Below are 24,308 nucleotides of genomic sequence, written 5' to 3'. Positions count from 1 at the left end.
ACGTAAGACTCGCAGACTTCATCCCCATTTCACAGATGAGGTAACTGAGACACAGAGAAGTAAAGTGGCTTACCCAAGGTCACACAGCAGACAGGTGGCGGAGCCGGGATTAGAACCCACGATCTCTGACTCTCAAGCCCGGGCGCTTTCCACTATGCCACGCCGGTAAAGCAGGAAAGGAGGCTGGAAAGATTGAACTGAAGAGAATTTGGCTCAGAGAAGCAGGAGGGTGACAGTGATAATTATAATAATTCATAATTGTTGTATTTGTTAAGCGCTTACTAGGTGCCAGGCACTGTGCTAAGTGCTGGGATGGAAACAAGCAGATCGGGTTGGTCACAGTCCCCGTCCCACATGGGGATCACAGTCTCAATCTCCATTTTCCAGATGAGGTAACCGAGGCACAGAGAAGTGAAGTGACTTGCCCAAGGTCACACAGCAGACAAGTGGCAGAGCTGGGATTAGAGTTAAGCGCTTACTATGTGCCGGGCACTGTATTAAGCGCTGGGGTACGTAAAAGGATGGACACAGTCCATGTCCCACGCAAGACTTGCAGTCTTAATTCCCATTTTACAGTTGAGGTAACTGAGATACAGAGAGGTAAAGTGACTTGCTCAAAGTCACCCAGCAGACATTGGTAGATCTGGGATTAGAACCCAGATCCTCTGACTCCCAGTCATGTGCTCTATCCACAAGGCAACTCTGCTTCCCAATCAGGTCCCTCTGGAAGCTGCAAGGTCTTCAGTGATTTAACACGTGCAGGCTCATATTCTGCCTTTTTATGCGTAATCTTTTTTTAATTTAGAAACAAAATTTTCATCTGGCAGTACAAGACAGAAAAAATTCCAGTCTGACCTCAAAGCCAAGCCATTTTAAAATCCGGTCCCTCTGATACGTTGCGGTATTAAATACAATCGTTCACTTTGCCGTGAAGCTGAATGCACAGAGAATGGTTTTTTCGAAGAAGCCGTGACTGAACGTTTGTAATACCGTGGGCAGATTTGCCTCCTGAGAGCCGTTTTTCTTTTCTCTTCCAGAACCCTGGCATTAATTAAACCGGATGCTTTAGGGAAGATCGGCGAAATCATCGAAATAATTGGCCGTGCTGGACTTACCGTAACTAAACTGAAAATGATGCTAATGTCCAGGTAAAAACCGTTGGCGACGGTCTGTTACGTCCGGTTTGGTTCTCGTCGTTTAATGCGAATCCCTTCTGTTATCTATCGCCTCTTACGAAAACAACGCTCTCGGGGATGACATAAAAAATCATCGCGTCTCCTCATCGGGGCGAGGTTTTTCCTAGAGCGAGAGTAGCTAATGCAAAACCAGAAACGTTCCCCACCCCTTCCAGCAAACCAGCGCCGGATAAATAAATGAGTCGACGTTCACGTTCTCTCTGTTATTGAGATGTTTTGTTCGTTATCCCCTCTATTCCTCCACCCTCGCCCGCTTTTAGAATACAAAGTAGTATGTTAATTGTAGCTCTCCGTTCTGGTCTAAACATGTAATTTGCTATGTAACAAGGACAGAGAATAAAATGAGTGTTTGTTATCTTACCTCAGCTTGGTTCATGGCACGTTAATGTCGAGGTTTGTACAAGTTAGAGCTAAGGGCTCCCAGCCTACTGCGTTTTTTTTTACCTTGTTGGTGCAGTAGGTGCACAGTAAATGATTGGTATGAAAAGCCATTATGAAGCATTTTCTGCCATATATATATTTCCAGGGGTACAGGATCCCTACTTAACCTGTCAGACCTTCACTCCACGGAGCCTGACAATATCTCCTTACTAAGAATTCGACTGCCCCCCTCAAAAGGGACCGGGAAAAACTTGGATGCCAGGGATTGAAGAGGAGCGATCATATAGAGGCACCTCTCTCTTGCTTTTGAATATCCTCCGCTCCCGCCCTTCCCTTCCTCTCTCCTTTATCCCCCCTACCTCTCTCCCTTTCTCTCCCTCTCTTTTTCTCCCCCTCTTTCTCTCCTTTCTCCCCCTCTCTTCCCCTCTTTCCCCATCCTCCTCCCTCCCCATCTCTCTCTCCAGTTGACCTGAGCACCTTTGAGAAAATCAAAGGGACCTGTGGGCTTTTGGTAGGATAAATAGGGGATTCTCCCTCAAGGTATTTGGCAAACATCTTTTTATTTCCAATTGAGTCGATTCCTGACCCTCAACTCAAGTTCATTTTTCTTTGAACTTCATTCATAAAGCTTCCCTGTCCGCATCTTCTCTGAAGAAGCTTCCCTGGTAGGGAAGCAGCGTGGCTCAGTGGAAAGAGCCCGGGCTTGGGAGTCAGAGGTCGTGGGTTCGACTCCCGGCTCTGCCACTTGTCAGCTGTGTGACTGTGGGCGAGTCACTTCACTTCTCTGTGCCTCAGTTACCTCATCTGTAAAATGGGGATTAACTGTGAGCCTCACGTGGGACGACCCGATGACCCTGTATCCACCCCGGCGCTTAGAACGGTGCTCTGCACATAGTAAGCGCTTAACAAATACCAACATTATTATATGGAAACCTCCCCACTCTTTTCTAAATTTGTTTTGGAGCCTTGGCTATCAGGATTTAGGATTTCCAAAGGCCACTTGGGTACTTTCTCCTCATAGGGCCATTTTAATAATAATAATGTTGGTATTTGTTAACCGCTTACTATGTGCAGAGCACTGTTCTAAGCACTGGGATATACAGGGTAATCAGGTTGTCCCACATGAGGCTCACAGTTAATCCCCATTTTACAGATGAGGTAACTGAAGCACAGAGAAGTTAAGTGACTTGCCCAAAGTCACACAGCTGACAAGCGGCAGAGCCGGAATTTGAACTCATGACCTCCGATTCCCAAGCCCGTGCTCTTTCCACTGAGCCACGCTATTATGGCAATCCACTTAGTAATGCAAGACACATAAATTGGGTCTGTCTTCAAGTTTCGGTGGAGGGATTTTTACATTTTTCTTTGGGGCAGATCTTGTTTTCTATTTTTCAGTTTTTTGTTTGGATAATTAATTTTTGGCCAGAGAAGCCCGAGCATTTCACTGACTCTTGCTTTCCACTGGGTTTACAAAATATCATCATTGATTGTTTCTGGATAGCCTTACTCTGGAAACACGCTTTCTATTATATTGCCGGGGACATGTCAGCACTACATAAATCTGGAGCCTTGAAAGATCAGTTCCTCAATGAGGAAATTTTGGATTCTGTTGCTATTTTTTACGCCGGGTGCCGACAGCTCCTGGGAGCACGGTTCACATCTTTCTTAGAAACCGCTTCTTAGATAGGAGGGTGAAGGCAGACGCCCGATTTGATAAGCAAGTTCTCCAGTCCTGTCGGCTAATCAGTTCACAGCCGCTGTCCTGTGTGCCTACTCTTTTCCCTGTCCTCGAGTGAGTCTCTGGAGGGAAAAGTAAATGAAACTGGAAGCTCTCGTTCCAGTTCCTGATCTCAGTGGCCTGATCTCAGGCGCTTCCGTTCATGACACCTACCTAACTGGGCCAATCGGAAATGAGTGCTGCTGATGGTATCTGTGAAGCCCTTACTGTGTGCAAGGCACTGTTTTAAGCGCTGGGGTAGATCCAAGCTAATCAGGTTGGACACAGTCCCTGTGCCACCTGGGGCTCACAGTCTTAATCCCCATTTGACAGATGAGGGAACTGAGGCCCAGAGAAGTGAAGTGACTTGCCCAAGGTCACACAGCTGACAAGTGGCGGGGCCGGGATTAGAACCAAGTCCTTCTGAGTCTGCTACTCACGCTGCTGGAAGGAAAGGAGGGAGGGATGGGATCGGTGCCTTGGCAGGCGGCATCTTGCAACCTTCCTCGGTCAAGAGTGGGTTCTGTTGTCCCCGAGCACGTACCCATTCCCCCTCTGCCCCCGTTTTGGGGTGCCACTGCAGTGGCATATTGAACCGGGGGGGTGTTGTTGACCTAGGCGAGTGCCCTCCGGCTCCCAGTAAGGCCCGCCCGCCGGGAGCGGAGCACTTCAGCGGTGCCAGATTTGCCATCCTTGCCACATGGTCGGTCCGGCTCCCGCGGTGCCCCTTTCGGAGTTATCGTTAATAGACGGGGAGAAACTCTTGAGCGTCTACTTGGAGAAAAATAAGTTATACGGTCGCTTCCTAGTAGCATTGAGGTGGAGAGCAGAACACAGTGCTCTGCACATAGTAGTCATTCCATAAATACAGTTGAGTGATCGCAGAGTGTAAGCTCGTTAGGGGAAGGGGACGGCTCTGCCAATTTTGTTGTATCGTTCTCTCCCAAGCGCCTATTCATTCAGCCGTATTTATTGAGCGCTCACTGAGTGCAAAGCACGGTACTTAAACGCTTGGGAGAGTACAATATAACAATAAACAGACACATTCTCTGCCCACGGTGAGCTTACAGTCTAGAGACGGGCTTTAAATGCTCCGCACACAGTGAGTGCTCAGTAAATATCACTGATTTATTGAAAGCTCCCCCGTCCCCCTTCCTGACCAACAAAATAATGGGTGTCATTTGGGTCATGTCGCAGGAAAGAAGCCACTGACTTCCACGTGGATCATCAAGCAAGGCCCTTCTACAAGTAGGTACTCCATTCTGGGTTTTAAAGAGGGGGGAGGCCCTGAAGGAAACCTGCCTTCAGAGCCCGTTGGAGCGTTTTTTGCCGTCTTCCATTTGCATCTTTTGATTCCCCCAAAGGCAGTAACGCAGCTACACTACTTCATAACGCGCTACGTCCTCTTATGAAATGCTTTTTGAAAGATAAAAATACTCCCTGGCATCTCAATAGGAGTCTAATTATTAAATATGCCAAGCTTTAATTACACGGATCTTTCCGTGTTCAGACACAGTTAGCCTGTTTAATTAGAGTGAATAATGCGCACGTCTCTTCTTTTTATACCGATGCTTCCATCATCGCCCGAGAATGAGTTTCATTCTGGGTTTTTTAACCTGTTCGGTGATTTTTTTCGGACAACCCTGTGGATCAAAGTGTGCTCCCAAGGTCCGTCTGTGCTGCAAGATGGGAAGATGTCTGTTTTTCCACTGCAGTGGAGATGTGAATCTAGTCGAGTATAATTCCGGAAAGGGCCAGAAGATTAAAATCGTAATGAACTCAACCCTCCCGTCCACGACGCGCGGTGGAGCCGGAACCTACCTTTAGGAATCATAATAATAGTAATTATTATGGTATTCGTTCATTCAGTCGTATTTACTGAGCGCTTACTGTGTGCAGAGCACTGTACTAAGCCCTGGATCATCATGGACGGGAAAGGGAGAAGAGAACTCCTCTCGTTTCCCTTATTCTGCGTGTGAGACAGGCTCGTGTCGGCATCAGACGGAGGCCCCGGCTCTGTGCCGATAGTGGATCTAACGGATCGGATGAATGAATGAACGAACGCGCCCCGCAAGTCTATCCCAAGTCCCCACCGTTGTCCTCTAATTGGGGGAAAAGCCAAGTGGAGAGGGTCCGGAGGGGTATTTATTGGCCGACGTAGAGTAATACGATGAATCTCTTTCGCAGTGAACTTCTGCAGTTTATTACAAGCGGTCCCATTGTTGCCATGGAGATTTTGGGCAACGATGCTATAAAGGAATGGAAGGCGTTACTGGGACCAGCTAACTCCTGCGTGGCTCGTACAGATGCTCCAGAAAGCATCAGAGCAAAGTTTGGAACGGATAACATAAAAAATGCAGCCCACGGACCTGATTCTTTTTCTACTGCCGCCCGAGTAAGATTTTTTTTTTTTTTTTTTTTACCATTTTTCCTTTTATGCTCCTCAGAAATATTTTTGTTTGAGCTGCTTTTACACTAGTCAAATGAAATGGCCAGCATTTCTAGCTAACACAGTGTTCTTATTCCCTCGGAGTCTTAGCAGAGATAACGGTATACCTGTGTTTCTGAAAATATTTCACGTGGCCACTATAGAATAATAATAATAATAATAATGACGATGGTAGCGCTTACTATGTGTCAAGCACTGTTGGAAGCGCTGGGGGAGATACAAGGTAATCAGGTTGTCCCACGTGGGGCTCACAGTCTTAATCCCCATTTGACAGATGAGGTGACTGAGGCCCAGAGAAGCTAAGTGACTTGCCCAAGGTCACTCAGCTGACAAGTGGCGGGGCCGGGATTAGAACCAACGACCTCTGACTCCCAAGCCCGGGCTCTTTCCACTAAGCCACGCTGCTTCTCAGAAGAAATGGCAATCTAGATTTGTGAAAATAATCCCCTTTTTTTTCCATGGTGTTCGTCAAGCGCTTACTGCGGGTCAGGCATTGTTCTACATAGTCAAGGCTGGTACTGGCTCTGTCCCACGTGGGGCTCCCATTCTAAGTAGGAGGGAGAACAGGTATTCCCCAATTTTCTGCGGAGGAAGCTGAGGCACGGAGAAGTTAGGTGACTTGCCCGTGTCTTGCAACGGGGAAGTGGCAGAACTGGGATCGGAATCGGCTCCGAGGCCTGGGCGCTTTCCACTGAGCTATTCTGCCTCATGTTAAATATGTCCCTTGGTTAGAAATAGGGTGGCAGGCTGAGGAATAAACAGCAGTGCTGGACTCTCAGGGTGCTTGAGAGGAGCAGGAGGAGGAGGGCGAGGAAGAGCGGAGAATGCGTCTCCAGGTTAGGAGTTGACATTTCAGCAAGTGTTTACCAATGAAAGAAACAGTAGTCGTCACCGCTTCCTTGCTCATCCGGCAAGATCTTGAATCCAGAACATTTGTGAGGTCATTTCGGTCTCTTTGTATCGCGTACGCTATTGCTGGGAATTGTATTTTCAAGATAGGCGATGGATGGTTGGATTTAGCCAGATAACTATCGAAGTTGAAGTGCTTTTCGAGTCACTCAACGTGCTCCGTGAAAGCTCAGCTCAGTTAAGACGTCGCTTTGTTTCATCGAGCACTTTTGGAACGTAAATCACGGCCATCCGCAGGGGCTTCAAGAGTCCCCTACTTTTCCTTTCCCCCTAATTTCCGAGAATTAGAAAGTGCCTGGAAGTATGCTCTTTTCCCCCCTCATTTAAACACCAGAAATGCTTCTGAGATGTGAACGATAAAGATAATAATAATAACGGTCCTAGTTAATGACTTACTCTGTGCCAAGCACTGTTCTAAGTGCTGAGGTAGATACAAGTTAGGCTCTTTTCCACAAGGGGCTTCCATTCTAAATCCCCATTTTACAGATGAGGTACCCGAGACCCAGAGAAGTTAGGCGACTTGTCCAAGGTCACTTATTCTCGGTACCACTGCCACCAGAGCAGCGTATTAAGTGGATTCAGAGGGGCAGGGAAAGTCCTGTGTCGTCTCACCGGGGTAAAAATAGATCTCTCTTTATTTTGTTCCAGTCCCAGTGGAGAAATTCTCCGCCTTAGGCTTAGGCTGCAGGCTGTTATCATGTCCCCTTTAGTTGTCACTTAGTCAAGCCGAACAGATTTAGCTCCTTTAATCTTCCCTCGTAAGCCATCCCCTCCGTCCCCTTAATGATTTTGGTTTCTATTCCTGGGCACCCCCTCCAGTTCGTCTAAGTCTGCCTGATAGCGATTCCAGCCGCGTCCCACGGTAAAGGCGCTCTCGGGCAGGAGTATTCCTTCTGGAAGCTTCCGTACCCTGGCCGCGATAGCCGAGTTCCAGCTTCAGAGAGGCAGAGGCTATCGCTGATAGGGAAGGGCATCAGGGCGGGGAAGTGGGCAAGTGGGGAAGTGGTCTTTACTGAGCGCTAAGTGCAGAACGCTGTGTGGCTCAGTGGAAAGAGCGTGGGCTTTGGAGTCGGGGTCATGAGTTCGAATCCCAGCTCGGCCACTTGTCAGCTGCGTGACTGTGGGCAAGTCACTTCACTTCTCTGTGCCTCAGTTCCCTCCTCTGTAAAATGGGGATTAAGACTGTGAGCCCCATGTGGGACAATCTGATTCGCCTGTGTCTACCCCAGCGCTTAGAACAGTGCTCTGCACATAGTAAGCGCTTAACAAATACCAACATTATTGGAACGCTGAGCTAAGTGCATAGGAGGGGAGGATAGAGCTGGTAGATGCCGAGCCCTGCCCACAAGGAACTAACGATCTCGTGGGGGAGAAAGAGTCTAAAATAAATTGCAGTCTGTCAGTCAGTAGTATTTATTGAGCGCTTACAGTGTGCAGAGCCCTCTACTAAGCGCTTGGGAGAGGACAGTTCAACAGTAAACAGGCGCATTCCCTCCTCACAACGAGCTTAGTACAGCTCTTGGCATACAGCAAGCGCTCAATAAATACGAGTGAATGAATGAATGAATCCTGGGTGCTGCGACTGGCCTAGGCACTTTGGGCAGAGGCACCAGAGAGCGGGAGCCTGGAAGGGTTTCAAAACAAGGATTTAACCTCCAGAATCCTTGGGGGAGGGAAGCGGGAAGGGAGAAGGCATTTTTCCCGCTTCACATCCATCCCTTCCCTCATCCCGGCTCTGCCGCTTGTCAGCTGTGTGACTGTGGGCGAGTCACTTCACTTCTCCGTGCCTCAGTTCCCTCATCTGTAAAATGGGGATTAAGACTGTGAGCCTCACGTGGGACAACCTGATGACCCCGTATCTACCCCAGCGCTTAGAACCGTGCTCCGCACGTGGTAAGCGCTTAACAAATACCGACATTATTATTATTATCTACTACCTTTCCCTCTTTCCAAACCAGCAGCCGAATCCTTGACCCACCCCACCCCCTCATCATCTTCTGCTGGTCGGGCCTGTTGCTCATGTGTGGGTGAACCCTCTCCGGGACTATATGTAAAGTGAAAAAAACAGGGAACTTCTTAGGAGATCAGTCGGCGGTGTCTATCGAGCGCTCACTGGGTGCAGACGCTGTACTAAGCACTTGGGAGTGTCCGATACAACGGAGTCGGTAGACACGTCCCGTATCCACAGCGAGCTTATAGTCTAGAGGCTATATTTGATTGCAGTTTTATCCTACCCCTTCCCAGCCTCGCAGGTTAATTTCCGTCCTTAAAGGAGACCATCCGGATTTTTGGGAAGGTTTTCCGATGCTTTCCTGTACCCCACCCCCAGAGAATGATGTGTAGACCCTTTTCTGCAGATGATGATAGGGCCTGAGTAGGATATGGGCACTGATTGGTTATTTATAAAGTCTGTGCTTTCCCAATTTGTGGCTAGAATGAGAGCAGAGGGGTCGTAGATGAGGGTGAGGTGGGTGTGGAAGAGTGGTTTGAAGCACCCCTTCCTCTGAGCCCGACCTCGGAGTAGAAGACGAACCTCTTTCTGATGTAGCTGCCATCCCATTAGCCCCCCTTTTCCTCCCCTATATCCCCAGAGACCTTCCCCCAATCCAAACTTTGGGCTTGGAACTGGTCCCCTACTCTTTCTTTCCTTCCCCAGCAACCCCTCCCCCCACCCAAAGCCTAGGGTGAAGGATTCTTTCATCATCCTAATAATAATAATAATAATTAAAAAAATGATGGTATTTGTAAAGTGCGTACTATGTGTCAAGCACTCTTCTAAGCACCGGGGTAGAACAAGGTTATTAGGTTGTCCCCCGTGGGGCTCACAGTCTTAATCCCCATTTTACAGATGAGGTTACCGAGGCACAGAGAAACGAAGTGACTGGTCCAAAGCGACCCAGCTGACAGGTGGCGGAGCCGGGATTAGAACCCACGACCTCTGACTGCCAAGCCCGTGCTCTTTCCACTAAGCCATGCTGCTCCTTATAATCATTCTTAATCCCTCACGCCTTTCACGCCCGAACTCGCTTCGCGTTATTTGATTTCATTTCTTTTTTTGGTGGAGCATTTACCCGAACCCTCGAGACAAGAGGGCACTTGACCCAGTGAACTCGCAAAGTTACAGATGCCATTTCAGGCCACCAAAACACCGAGCCATTCAAGGGCTCTTCACGAACGACATGCAGTAATTGTTCCCTTCTGTATTTGTCTTCAGGAATTGGAGCTGTTCTTTCCCTCCGGCGGAGGTTGCGGCCCGGTGAACACGGCAAATTTTACCAACAGCACTTGCTGCGTTATTAAGCCTCACGCTATTAGTGAAGGTAAGAACTGTGCGAGACACGGGGGTTATCAAACTTTTGCCTTAAAAGAGGGATAGGTTATGACTATCTTTGGTCCACCCATTTGTTGTACTCTGAAAACAGACTTTGTCTCTCTGCTGGAAGGAGGACAAGGCGAACTTGTTTACAGTACAAGTGGGCAAATAAAGGTGGAGGAGAAGGCAGACAGACCTGCTTTATTTTTTTTACTCCCAACGCTGACCCTTTCCTCACTCCCAAAGTTCCCCGGGAGATCCCGCCCTCCCTCCTCAAGTCTGACAGGCAATGACTCTCCCCCGCTTCAAAGCCTTGTCGAAGGCCCATCTCCTCCAAGAGGCCTTCCCTGACTAAATCCCCATTTCCTCTTCTCCCGCTCCTTCTGAGTCGCCCTGACTTGCTCCCTTTGTTCTTCCCAGCCCCATAACACTAATCTACATATCTGTCATTTATTGATTTATATTATTGTCCGGCTCCCCCCTCTCCAGATTGTAAACTCACTGTGGGCAGGGAATGTGTCCGTTGATTGTTTTGTACCCTCCCAAGCACTTAATAATTACTGAGTAAGTGCTCGATAAATACGATTGAATGAATGAATGAATTCCAAGCCTGGAGCTGTGGAAAGTCAAAGACATGAAATGTACTTTTGTTACTCACTTAGGCTGTTGAATATGCAATAGCTTCTCCCCACCCTGTTGCATAAAAAACCATCGCGTATATTATATATCCTTTCAGCTTCTTCCTCCCCCAACTGTGACTTTTCAGTAGGGCCACATGAAGATGATAAAAGTGAGGTACGGTAGTTGTGAGAAATGCATTATTTTTTTTTGGCCAAAGTATTGGAATTGATAGTGCAACACTGTGCTTTCCCAAGAAATCTGTGTAGTACAATAATATCTGGTTGAAATTTCTCGAGGTTTTTTTTTGGCCAAGCCACCATCTTGGTGAGTTTCCTTTTTGGTTTTCCTCCTTCAAAGCCCCGGTTCCTTTGTTAAGTGTGTCCAAGTAAAGTCCGTAATTTATGTTATTTCCAAGATACCTTTATAAGACGAAGCCATGTAGCAGGCACTTGGCAGACTATTTTTTGTGGTTGGTCTCCCCGCTTTCCCGAGAGATGGGGAATGATTGGATTACGTGACGCTCCCTTGGCAAATGGGAAGCTTGCAGCATGGAAAAATTCAGTTACCTGCCCAAGGTCACCCAGTCAGGACGGCAATTACTCCGGAAGGTTAATTCAGATGGAAACATTTTAGAAGTCCGGGGTTCTGTGAGTGGCACTTCTGTACTTTTTTTCCAAAGTTTTTCGGAAGCGTTTTTTCAAAGTAGGGTGCCTCGCCCCTGTTTTCGAAGGCGTGTTACATTCGACCTTCGTAAACACACAGAAATGGACACCGAGCTGCGGTGTACAGCAGCTTCACGAGGTTGAGTCCTCAAGTCCTTCACCATTTGATGATGATGGTATTTGTTAAGCGCCGACTATGTCACCTGCACCGTTCTAAGCGCTGGGATAATAATAATGTTGGTATTTGTTAAGCGCTTACTATGTGCAGAGCACTGTTCTAAGCGCTGGGGGAGATACAGGGTGATCGGGTTGTCCCACGTGAGGCTCACAGTTAATCCCCATTTTACAGATGAGGTAACTGAGGCCCAGAGAAGTGAAGTGACTCGCCCACAGTCACACAGCTGACAAGTGGCAGAGCCGGGAGTCGAACCCATGACCTCTGACTCCGAAGCCCAGGCTCTTTCCACCGAGCCACAAGCTGATCAGGTTGGACCCAGTCTGTGTCCCACATGGGGCTCCCAGCCTTAATCCCCATTTTACAGATTAGGGAACCGAGGCCCAGATGAGCGAAGTGACTTGCCCAGGGTCACACAGCCGACAAATGGTGGAGCCGGGATTAGAGTCCGTGTCCTTCTGACCCCCCGGGCCCGTGCTCTGTCCGCTAGGTCACGCTGCTTCTCACCATTTAGGAGACTCAAACCATGTTCACGTCACTCTGTATTTGCAATGAATTTCAGATATATATGTACATATATCTATATAATTTTAACAGCAAACCAGAACTTATCATATTTAAAGCACACCCCTTTACTTAGGGCCCCCGGGCACGCACGTAAAATACAAATAACCCGCCTAAAGCAAATCCTCCACTTCAAATTCTTCATGAAAACAAAACTGAGAGAGATCACCTGTCAGGAAATACCAAGCCTAACCAGTGTAAAGAAATTTTAGAAATCAAAAACAATAACATTGATCCTTTGACTTACGCACACAAAGAAACTGATGAAGAAGGACGAATGTTTACGTGAAGGAAATCTTTGCTTTTCCAGGGCAACTGTAATGTATAAAAGACAGTTGGCGTTTGTGTGAGAATGTGTGTTTGTGCCCTCCCGCTCCCCCCGACAATTTCCCCTCAGGTTAGGGGGCTATGATGGCTATTTCCTTTGTTACTAATCAGAACGCTTTAGCACGTGACTAGTACCAAAATGGAGGCTTAGTCAATGCCACTGGATTAGCCAGAATTCAGAACGGAAAGATTTCTTTCAAGGAATTGGGAGGTGCCCGCTTTAAATCAGCTGTATTGACGCGAAGGAAGGAACACCCATTTAGCCTGGCGTTTCATCGTTAAGCAAGCCAGGCTGCCCGTAGCAAATTCAAGATGTGTGTTCATGTTCGAAAAGGTTTTCTTATTAATAAGGACGTTTTCTGAATTAGCAACCATTGTGTGGGGGAAGAAATTGAGAATCGTGTTTTCAGTCAGGGGTGAAAGGTGACCCTAGTGATTGTGAGATTGAATAAGGGCTTGGGAAAAAAAAACCCCGACACGCGAGACTGACACTCCCTTCGAGAAGCAGCAAGGTCCAGTGGCAAGAACACAAGCTTGGGAGTCAGAGGACGCGGGTTCTAATCCCTGTTCCGCCACTTGCCTGCTGTATGACCTTGGGCAAGTCACTTCGCTTCTCCGGGCCTCGGTCACCTCATCTGTAAAATGGGGATTGAGACTGTGAGCCCCACCTGGGACAACCTGATTACCTTGTGTGTCCCCCAGCACTTAGAACAGTGCTTGGCACATAGGAAGCACTTAACAAATACCATTGTTATTATTACTATTTCAGATCCGACCGCATAAGCGACACAGAAGGGAGGGAGAGTAGGGGAAATGAGGACATAATTGGGGAAGGCCTCTTGGAGGAGAGGTGATTTTAACAAGGTTTTGAAAGGGGGAGAGTGGTGGTCGGTCAGATACGAAGGGGAAGGGAGTCCCAAACCAGAGGGAGGGTGTGGGCGGGGGGCCGGCGGCGAGATAGTTGTGATCGAGGTACAGTGAGTAGGGATGGCTTTAACGGAGTGAGGTGGACAGGCTGGATTGTAGTAGGCAATCGGAGGGGAGAGGGAGAGCTCATCGACTGCCCACTGATTGCCCTTAAATATGGATTCTCGCTGCTCAGCCGGGGGTTCGTCCCAATCAGGGCCCGCGTCCCCACAGATCTCCACAGAGCCCTTCTCCTGTCCGAAACGCCGCCCGCGTGGCTGGCCTGTCTGCTGCCCGGAGCGTCTGTGCGGTCGAGTGCCAGGACACGGTGTACTTCACTGTGTCATAAAATCATTTCTGCTCCCTTCCCCACTTGCTTCAGCCCTCTTTCAGTTCACCATATAACAGCTGCTGGGCTCTCTTGCTGCCTCCATCCTCCTCGCATGGTTTGCCCAACAGAGTTGGATGGCTGTGAGCACTTTTTCATGATATTGGTTATGAGCCGGGGTAGGTACGAGCTAATTAAGTTGGACACAGCCCTTATCCCACATGGGGTTCACAGTCTAAGTAGGAGGGAGAACAGGTATTTGAACCCCATTTCACAGTTGAGGTAACTGAGGCACAGAGAAGCGAAGCGACTTGCCCGCAGTTTAAGTAGAAGGGGGAACAGGGATTGAATCCCTATTTTACAGATAAGGCAACTGAGGCACAGAGAAGTGAAGTGACTTGCCCGAGGTCCTCTGACTCCCAGGCCCGTCCTCTTTGCGCTTGGCCATGTTGCTTCATTGCTTCAGTAGCGGCGAACTGACCGGATGCCGGCATTGCGTTACTTGTTATCGTGCCCGCTGTACGATGTAGAATAAGGGTGATAGGTAACTCCGGGAGGACAGAACTGGTTTTATTATCAGAAGTGAATATATCTACACAATGTTTAAACAAGGTGCGTGTTGTATTTCATCCGGACTGTTGGTCAGACCTGCATTCGAGTAGTAGTCAGTGAAGCAGCGAGACCTCATTCATTCATTCATTCATTCATTCATTCATTCATTCATTCAGTTGTATTTATTGAGAGCTTATTCTGTGCGACACACTACACTAAAGCGCTTGGGACAGCATAATACAACAACAAACAGACTCATTCGCTGCCCACAATGAGCTCACAGTCTAGTGGGGGAGCCCGAAATTAATATACGAAAGTAAATAAATTACAGATATATACATATGTGCTGTGGGGGTGGGAGGGAGGATGAATGAGGGGAGCAGGTGGGAGAAAAGGAGAGGAGGGCTTACCTTAGCTAATAACATGAACCCAGACCTGGGAGTCAGAGGACCTGGGTCCTGATCCCGGCTCTGCCACTTGCCTGTCACGTGACCTTGGGCTAGTCATTTCGCTTCTCTGGGCCTCCGTTGCCTCATCTATACAATGGGGATTCAATACCTATTCTCCCTTCTTCTCAACCTGTGAGCTCCACAGGGGACGGGGACCGTGTCCGACCCGATGAACCCGTATGTCCCCCATCGCTTAGATCAGTGCTTGACATGTAGTAAGCTCTTAAGAAAATACCATAATTATTATTATTACAGTAGTGACTTTTCTATTCCACGGCCATATTTGAAGGTGTTTAGCTCCTCTTGGTATTCCCCAATTCATTCAATCATATTTATTGAGCACTTATTATGGGCAGAGCACTCTACGAAGCGCTTGGAAAGTACAGTGCGGCGAATTCCCCCTCAACGCTCCTACTTCTAAGAAGGTGCCCATTTCCACAGGGGAATTCAGTGGCTACTCAGACCTCGTGGGGTGGTATTTACTGAGCGCCTACTCTGTTCAGAACACTGTACCAAGCGCTTGGGAGGAACCAACACAACAGAGCTGATGGACACGTACCCTGCCCCCAGTGAGTTTTGCAGCCTAACTGGGGAGGCGGGCATCAATATAAATAAATTACCGATATGTACGTAAGTGCTGCGGGGCTGAGGGAGGGGTGAATAAATGATGCAAATCTAAGTGCAAGGATGATGCAAAAGGGAGTGGGAGTAGAAGAAATGAGGGCGTAGTCGGGGAAGTCCTCTTGGAAGAGGTGTGATTTTAATAAGGTTTTGAGACTTAGAGGTGAGACAGGCCGAGGAAGCCTCAAGCGGTTATCGGGGCCGTAAAGAAAAGCTGCCCTCCGAGAATGGGGAAATGACTAATGGGGTGTGGGATTTCTTTGGACCCACCCTGTTAAAAATTGCAGGTGTAACTGGTGTTCGCGTCAGCCACCGGGCAGTTCTGTTCGTCTGTACTTGGGAAGGTTGAAGGTGACCTTGTGTTTTCACTCCGTAGTACAGAAAGCAGCGTGGCTGGGTGGAAAGAGCACAGCCTGAGAGTCAGAGGACCCGGCTTCTAACCCCAACTCTGCCAATTTCTTGTTGTGTGAACTTGGGCGAGTCACTTTACTTCTCTGTGCCTCAGTTTCCTCAACTGCAAAATGGGTATTCAGTACCTTTTCTCCCTCATATTTAGGCTGAGCCCCATGAGGGGCAGGGTCTGTGTCCGACCTAACTGACTCATACCTATCCCAGCGGCTTAGAACAGCGCTTGACGCATAGTAAGTGCCTAACAAGTACCGTAAAAACCCCAGAACTTGCAGAAGCTGTATTACACACAAGTCAAGGAAACGACATATTGGAACATGAGATTTTTATGGGGATTTTTAAATTTTACCTCCCCACTTTCTTTGCTAGATCCGTGGATATTACGCAGGAAAAGCAAGTTTTGAGCTGGTCCATTTCATTGGGTCTAGGTAAGGTAGGAAACCCTGGCTTCCATCGCCTCGATCAGTCAATCGGTCAGTGGTATTTATTGAGCACTTACTGTGTGCAGAGCACTGTACTAAGCGCTTGGGAAAGGACAATACAACAGAGTTGGTAGACACATCTCCTGCCCACAAGGAGCGTACGGTTCTTGGTATGTACATCTGGAGCGATGTTGGTGAATATTGCAGAATGCCTAATTTGGGCTACTAGAGTGGAGATTTCAAAGCAAAGCCATTTTGGACTTCCTAGATTATTTTTTTTAAAAAACAAAACAAACATTGAAAAAGCTTTGCTAAATCAAGCTCTCTTTATATAATTCAAATGTTACCGCAACAATTTTCATAAAACCTTGCAGACCAATTCATGTGTGGGTTGAGAACCAATATGAAAAATTGGCCCAGAAATGACATTCAGGTCAAAAGCTCGGAGTAACTCATCTTTAACTATGTCATCCCCGCCAAGAATCTCTAATGTAATTTAATCGGTGTCTTAAATCTCTCAGACTGACTTTGGGATCTGGTAGTCTGGAAAAATTAGGCAGTTGATGTTTAGTGGCTTGTGGTTAGCTTTGTGTTTGTGTCTCATTGAGCTTATGCCTGCCTGGGTAATTTCAGTTGGTTTAGTTAAACTTTGCCATCATAAACAGTCCCACTCTAATTTTTGGTCTTAGAGAGGGGAGAATACTTGTATAACAACTTTAAACCTCAGAAAATGACACTTTCATAAATTCAAGACATTTTTAGGGTTAATTATTAGCACTTTCATGTCCTGCCTGATGATATTGTTTGGACCCCAGCACTTAGAATTGAGAGCATGTAGAACCTCATTTCTAAATTTACTTGTATTTCTATATTGTAAAGTCCTCGAGGACACAGATCTCCCAGCTCTGCCACTTGTCAGCTGTGTGACTGTGGGCAAGTCACTTAACTTCTCTGTGCCTCAGTTACCTCATCTGTAAAATGGGGATTAAGACTGTGAGCCTCACGTGGGACGACCTGATTACCCTGTATCTCCCCCAGCGCTTAGAACAGTGCTCTGCACATGGTAAGCGCTTAACAAATACCAACATTATTATTTCTCCCTCCTCTATTGTTGTACTCACCCGGTCGATCGTATTAATCAGTCATGTTTATTAAGCGCTTACTGTGTGCGGAGCACTGAACTAACACTGGGGCGAGTACAGTATGGTGGAGTTGATAGGCACGTTCCCTGCCCAAGCGCTGAGTGAAGTGCTGGGCACCCCTTGATTGATTGGATGCTTTTAATTCTCCCAGCCCATCTTTCCCTCTCTACTTCTGGTTCCACCTGGTCTTAGGGAGTTACGGTTTTATGCTGCAATTCCACATAACCCAGTATTTCTAGGTTCACCTAAGGAGTCTCACTTGGGCTCCTCAAATTGGCCTTCACGACGACTGTGACTTCATCAGAATGCAATGTTATTTCCCCCCCTCTAGATTGTAAGCTCGTTGTGGGCAGGGAGTGTGTCCGTTTATTGTTGTATTGTACTCTCCCAAGCGCTTAGTCCAGTGCTCTGCTCATAGTAAGCGCTCCATAAATACGACCGATTGAGTGAATGAATGAATCCCTGGCACTTGGTGGTCGTCGGTCACTCCTGGGGGCAAGGCCTTAGGGTCAGGTGTAGGAAAAGGGGGTTCCTTAGCGCTGAATTAATGCTGCTTCGAAACTGGTAACGTAAGAAAGTGTAACGTTATTGCAGTTTTAATCCCTAACCTTTCCAAACCCAAAAAGTAACGACAGAAACAACTTTAGAGTAATACTACGGTACTTGATAAGTGCTTACTGCGTGCCAAGCACTGTTCAAAGCTCTGGGGTAGATAGAAGTTAATCGGGTTGGACACAGTCCCTGTCTCCACGTGGGGCTCACACTCCAATCCCCATTTTTTACAGAGGAAGTAACTGAGGCGCAGAGAAGTGAAGTGACCTGTCCAAGGTCACACATCGGACGTGTGGCGGAGCTGGGATTAGATTGTGATTCCCAGGCCTGGGCTCTATCCACTAAGTCACATTGCTTCTCTTAAAAGAAATTGCCATCACTCAGGATGAAACGGTGGGTGGGTAGTAGGAGAGGCTTTGAGAGGCATGGGCAGAGAAGCAAGGCAGCGTAAATTTTCGGACAGCTAAATAGGTCTGCCTTTCATCTTGCGAACTGGGCTCAATTTGCCCAGCTAAAAGGAAGCCTTCTTTCCAGTGTGCCTTCAGTTTCATTTTTTGGAGATGTCATTTTTCCTGAGCATTTTTCCTGATCACAGAAACACAAAGTCCTTTCGGTAGAACGGAGGCCGGTATGTGCTACAGAGATCTGTGCAAAAACGCTCTGGGCATGTCACTCCCCTTCTTAAAAACCTCCAGTGGTTGCCCGTCAACCTCCGCACAAAACAAAAACTTCTCACTCTAGGCTTCAAGGCTGTCCGTCACCTCGCCCCTTCCTACCTACCTCTCCTCCCTCCTCTCTTTCCACCGCCCACCCCGCACGCTCCGCTCCTCCGCCGCCCACCTCACAGTCCCCCGTTCTCGCCCATCCCGCCGTCGACCCCCGGGCCGCCTCCTCCCGCGGTCCCGGAACTCCCTCCCTCCTCAGCTCGGCCAAACTAACTCTCTTCCCCTCTTCAAAACCCTACTTAAAGCTCACCTCCTCCAAGAGGCCTTGCCACACTGAGCTCCCCCTTTTTTCCCTCTGCTCCCTCTACCCACCCCCTTCACCTCTCCGCAGCTAAACCCTCTTCTCCCCCCTTTCCCTCTCCTCCTCCCCCTCTCCCGTCCCACCCCCTCGGCACCGTACTCGTCCGCTCGACTGTATAGATCTTCATCACCCTATTTATTTTGTTTATTGAGATGTACATCACCCCGATTCTATTTCTTTGCCATCGTTTTTATGAGATGTTCTTCCCCTCGACTCTATTTATCGCCATCGTTCTCGTCCGCCCGTCTCCCCCGATTAGACCGTAAGCCCGTCGAAGGGCAGGGACCGTCTCTATCCGTTGCCGACTTGTACATTCCAAGCGCTTAGTACAGTGCTCTGCACATAAGTGCTCAATAAATACTATTGAATGAATGAATGAATCTCTTTTTTAACACAGCAGAGATCAGAATTGCGGAGGAGGGGGCACAGCAGGGGTGCTGTTGGGGCAAGTTATTGACAGTTGCTTTTTCGGCCGCCCTGTAGGTTAGGCGGCTGCCGTTTTTTCCACCAGGACTAGTAGTATAGTTGTTTGTACTTTCCCTTATTTATCCAGTTATTTATTTATTCTCATTTATTTCACCGTGGTATATTTGTACTTCTGGCTGCATTCTTCCTTCTGCTCCCCTAATTTGTAAAGAATTATTGTCTGTCTTTTTTATTACATCGTAAACTCCTTGAGGGCAGGGAATGTCATCTCCCCTTATGCTCTCCCAAGTGCTGAGGACAGTAGGCGTTCAGTACTCGTCACTGATTTTAAACTCATTACGGTCAGGGAGCGTGTCTGCTAATTCTGTATAGAGAAGCCGCCGTGGCTCAGTGGAAATAGCACGGGCTCTGGAGTCAGAGGTCGTGGGTTCGAATCTCGGCTTGGCCACTCGTCAGCCGTGTGACTTTGGGCAAGTCACTTAACTTCTCGGTGCCTCAGTTACCTCGTCTGTAAAATGGGGATTAAGACCGTGAGCCCCACGTGGGACAGCCTGATTCCCCTGTGTCTACCCCAGCGCTTAGAACAGTGCTCGGCACATAGTAAGCGCTTAACAAATACCAACATTATTAACGTTATTATCTGTTCAATCGTACTATCCCGAGAACTTAGTACAGTGCTTCGCATGTAGTAAGTGTTCAGTGGAAATATCACTGATGAGTTGATGTTCCTAACCAAGATGATGCCGAATATACTTCTGGTGGAAAAGTGGCCCACTTAGTCCCCACTTTGGAAATTTGGGTCAAATTAAATGACACTGGGGCAGACAGATCCTCAAAGAATACCTTTTTTGAGCCAAGTGAGGATCCGAGTTTCAAATCCAACTTTATTTTACAGTCCTTTAATTTCAGGACAGATATCTGCAGTGCCTGTAGCTGAAAAGGTGAGCCTGAAAAGGGAAGCAGTGTGGTCGAGTGGAAGTAGCTCGGGCCTGGGGCTCAGAGGACCTGCATTCTAATCCTGGGCCTGCCACTTGTCTGCCGTGTGACCTCGGGCAAGTCACTTAACTTCTGTAGGGCTCAGTTTCCCCATCTGTAAAATGGGGATTAAACCCTACTCCCTCTTATCTAAACCGTGAGCCTACTGTGGGAAAGGGACTGTGTCCAATCCGATAACCTCGTAACTGACACCACTGCTTAGAACAATACTTAGCACAGAGTAAGCGCTAAACAATGCCACAATTATAGTAATAATAATTATTATGTAGGTATCTGGCCATCCAGCCTCTGTTAGTCTTGCCCTCACTTGTTTCTTGGACTCAGCTCTGAGCTCTGCAGCCTAAATGCGATGTGGAGAAATTGGAGAGCGTCCAGAGGAGAGCAGCAAAAACGATTAAAAGTTCGGGAATTAAGGCAAATGGAATGGTTTCATGGAGACTAAAAAATAGAAGGTTGAGAGGGAACTTCACAGTTTAGTCTTCGAGCAAAGAATAATTGTAATTATAATTCGTTCATTCAATCATAGTTATTGAGCTCTTACCGTGTGCAGCGCCCTGCACTCTAAGCGCTTGAAAGAGTACCGTATAACAATAAACAGACACATTACTGGATTGTAAAATCTGTTAATCCCTGTTTCAAGTGTTGGGGCAGATACAAGTTCATCACGTTGGATATAATCCCTGTCCTACATGGGGCTCACAAGTCTAAGTAGGAAGGAGGACAGGCAGCGATTCTATGAAGAGATAATTGTATGTCAGGGAGCATCTTTTCTGCAGGAACAGGGCACTCAGTACAGGGACAAGAGGGAAGCCAGAAGACTTTGAGGAAAATATTAGGAGGAATTTCTTGACTGAGAATTGAGAGCAAATTGCTTTGCGAGGGAAGTGGGCAATCTCTGTCTCTGGGGCTTTTAGAGAGGGAAAAAAAAAATCGTCCTTTCTGGGGCATTTCAGAGACAGTCAGTTGGACTACATAACTTTAAAAGGTTACCTAGTCCTCCCCTTCTATGGTTCTGTGACAGAAGATTCCCCTTTTTGTGGTCAAGCAGTGGAAAATCACCCCCACTTTTATCTTCTGAAGCCGGGCCTGGCTAATCACACCTGACTGGAATAAAGAAGCATCTGTTGCTAGGCAGCCAGAGCCCAGAAGCCTAGCAACTGATAGTACCTGCAGGAGAAGCCTGATGCAGCGATGTGAAAGACGGGTGATGTAAAGCACGGTCGGAGAGCGCTCTCTAAATGTCTGCCGGGATGGAAAGATGAAGGGGTTACCGAGAGCAAGAAGAAATTCCACTTCGTCCGCCAAGAATGGTTGACGCGTAACGATCGGAACCGGGATTACCCTGTCAAGGCAGACAGTAGGAGCCTGAATCTTTTGACGCATGCGCCGATTAATTTAGTATGGCACAGATTAACGGCGACTCGAGCACATGTGGAAGGAGAGAGCCTCATCGCTATTTGTGGCGCGCTTAATTTTTAACGTGGGATAGCGGCCGACGCACGGACTCCGCAAAGCGATCGCTCATACTCTAAAGAACCGAATATTTAAAAAATTTGCTTCTTTCATTCAGTCAGTCATATTTATTGAGCGCTTACTGTATGCACAGCACTGTACCAAGGGCCCAGGAGAGGACAACAGAACAATAAACAGACACGTTCCCTGCCCACAACGAGCTCGCAGTCTAGAGGGAGCTTACGGTCTTACCGAAGTTCAGAAATAAGAAACAGTTTAGGAAACACCTAGCTGTGGGTCCGGATACGTTGAGACTTCCGAGATGTGGTTAGTGCATCTCTTTGATTTTATTTCGTTGGTTTGGATTCCCTGGTCTCATCAGGGTCTGTTGCCCACCCCCCGCCCTCCAAACGTGAATCTTGCATTCCGTCTGAAGAGGTTTCAGGCTCTGCATAAGCCAGCGTGTCATCCATCAAGGAAGGAGGCAAGTTCATTCTATTTAAATTTAAGAGCTCAGTTTCCACGGAAGGTTGCGCAGACTAGAAACGTTAGCGGCTGCAAGAAGCAGCGTGGTCTGGTGGATGGAGCCCGGGCCTGGGAGCCAGAAGGGCCCAGATCCTAATCCCGGCTCCGCCGCTTGTGTGCCGAGTGACCTTGGGCAAATCACTTCACTTCTCTGGGCCTCAGTTACCTCATCTTTAAAACGGGAATTAAGAACGTGAGCCCCACCTGGGACATCGACTCTGTCCAACCCGATTAGCTTATATCTACCCCAGTACAGTGCCTGGCACATAGTTATAGGCAGGAGACATTGCTGCTAACTCTCTTGTATCGTACTCTCCCGAGCACTTAGTACAGTGCTCTGCACAGAGTAAGTATTCAAGAAATCCCAGTGATTGCTTGATTGACCAGTTCAGAGAGTCTGCGTATCTTCCCTAATTAAGATTCTATTTATCACAAGCGTTGAGAGGGTTGAAATGTTTCTACCTGGGGATTTCGTGGCAAAATGACATTGTAGGTGGGTGATCTTGAATTACTCTTTTAGATAAGACTAAAAAGTATTCAGAATATTCAGTTTTTGTGTAGTTTATATGTAATATTTCTATATGCAAATGCTTGCATTTAAGTGAGCATATCGATATGACCGTGTATGGGTGCTTGTGTGGGAAACACAAGGTGAAGTGGATAGAGCCCGGGCTTGAGAGTCATAAGGTCATGGGTTCTAATCCCGGCTCTGCCACTTGTCTGCTGTGTGGCCTTGGGCAAGTCACTTTGCTTTTCTGTGCCTCAGTTACCTCATCTCTAAAATACGGATTGAGACTATGAGCCCCATATTGGACTGTGTCCAACCCGATTTGTTTGTATCCATCCCAGCGCTTAATACAGTGCCTGGCACATAGTAAGCACTTAATAAATATCACAATTATCATTATCATCAGAAAAAGAATAAGAATGAGCACACACTGTCCGTAGTTTTGAAAATAATGAAACGGGGGGATTTTCATCACTGTCTGCAAGTTTAGCTGTTAAGGCCGAAGCACAACCGACAAATCCTTCTCATTTGTGCGCGGATCAACTTTCCCCTCTAATTTCTAGGACGTAGTCAGATTCCAGGGATGAATCTGTATTCAGCCCATATTCTCTTCCCATATTTCAAGAAGTGCAGTGCTCATCCAAGCAGTTGCTTTGCCTGAGAGAAAATCCTCTTTCTGTACCTTTAATTCCCCTAACAAGTGAGGTGTCTTTTTTCGCAGTTTGGAGCAGTCTTCAAATAGATCCAGACCAAAGGTGGGAGTTTAGGTTGGCTGTATTCTGAAGAAAGAGGAAGCATTTGTAGTTTGAAGGCACGGAGGTCAAGGAGCAGGCCAGTTAAGAGGGAATGGGAAGGTAGTTTCCCAGCTAACATGCTGTGAAGGACATGTCTAGTCAGTGTTCTGGAAAGTCACTTATTTTTTTGATGGAATTTGTTAAGCGCTTTCTATGTGCCAGGCACTGTACTAAGCACTGGGGCAGAAACAAGCTGATCAGGTTGGACACAGTCCTAGTCCCATAGTCTTAATAATAATAATAATAATGTTGGTATTTGTTAAGCGCTTACTATGTGCAGAGCACTGTTCCATGCTCTGGGGTAGATACTGGGTAATCAGGTTGCCCCCATGAGGCTCACAGTCTTAATCCCCATTTTACAGATGAGGTAACTGAGGCATAGAGAAGTGAAGTGACTTGCCCACGGTCCCACAGCTGACAAGTGGCAGAGCCGGGATTCGAACCCATGACGTCTGACTCCCGAGCCCGTGCTCTTTCCACTGAGCCACGCTGCTTCTTAACCCCTCCCCCCCCCATTTTACAGATGAGGGAACTGACGCCGGGAGAAGTGAAGTGATTCGCCCAAGGTCACCCAGCAGACAAGTGGCGGAGCCGGGATTAGAACCCAGGTCCTTCCGACTCCCAGGCCCTATCCGCTAGGCCACATTGCTTCACAGCAATGAGATAGAAGCGATAGTCTCTTGGTAAAAAGAGCCCGTTTGGTTTGGGGAGTTGAAAGTGGCAAATTTCACATAGAAGGATGAGCTGAAGTTGAGGGGATTCCCCCTCCTTCCCCCACCTTCCCAAACCCGCAGATCAGAAACCTCGAGTCTGCGTGACAGGTGTGAATGTAACCAGAGGAGGGAATGGTTTGAAGACCCAAGGTGACCTGCCAAGCGTACTTCTTC

At 47.7% G+C, this 24,308-nt stretch overlaps 1 protein-coding gene across 3 annotated transcripts in view; it reads left to right on the top strand.

Moving 5' to 3' along the window:
- Positions 1 to 24,308, top strand: part of NME7 (NME/NM23 family member 7) — a 146,027-nt gene that overhangs the window by 40,512 nt on the left and 81,207 nt on the right. For all 3 annotated transcript variants that reach the window (XM_001514197.5, XM_007668860.3, XM_007668861.4), the window contains 4 exons: positions 1,038 to 1,148; positions 4,492 to 4,542; positions 5,482 to 5,689; positions 9,867 to 9,972. In XM_001514197.5, coding sequence (XP_001514247.2) covers positions 1,038 to 1,148; positions 4,492 to 4,542; positions 5,482 to 5,689; positions 9,867 to 9,972 — 476 coding nt within the window. The remainder of the gene's footprint in view (positions 1 to 1,037; positions 1,149 to 4,491; positions 4,543 to 5,481; positions 5,690 to 9,866; positions 9,973 to 24,308) is intronic.

The sequence above is a fragment of the Ornithorhynchus anatinus genome, chromosome 16 (assembly GCF_004115215.2).
Source record: "Ornithorhynchus anatinus isolate Pmale09 chromosome 16, mOrnAna1.pri.v4, whole genome shotgun sequence".
In the NCBI taxonomy this organism is placed as follows: Eukaryota; Metazoa; Chordata; class Mammalia; order Monotremata; family Ornithorhynchidae; genus Ornithorhynchus; species Ornithorhynchus anatinus.
This window is presented reverse-complemented; position numbering and strand designations above follow the sequence as displayed.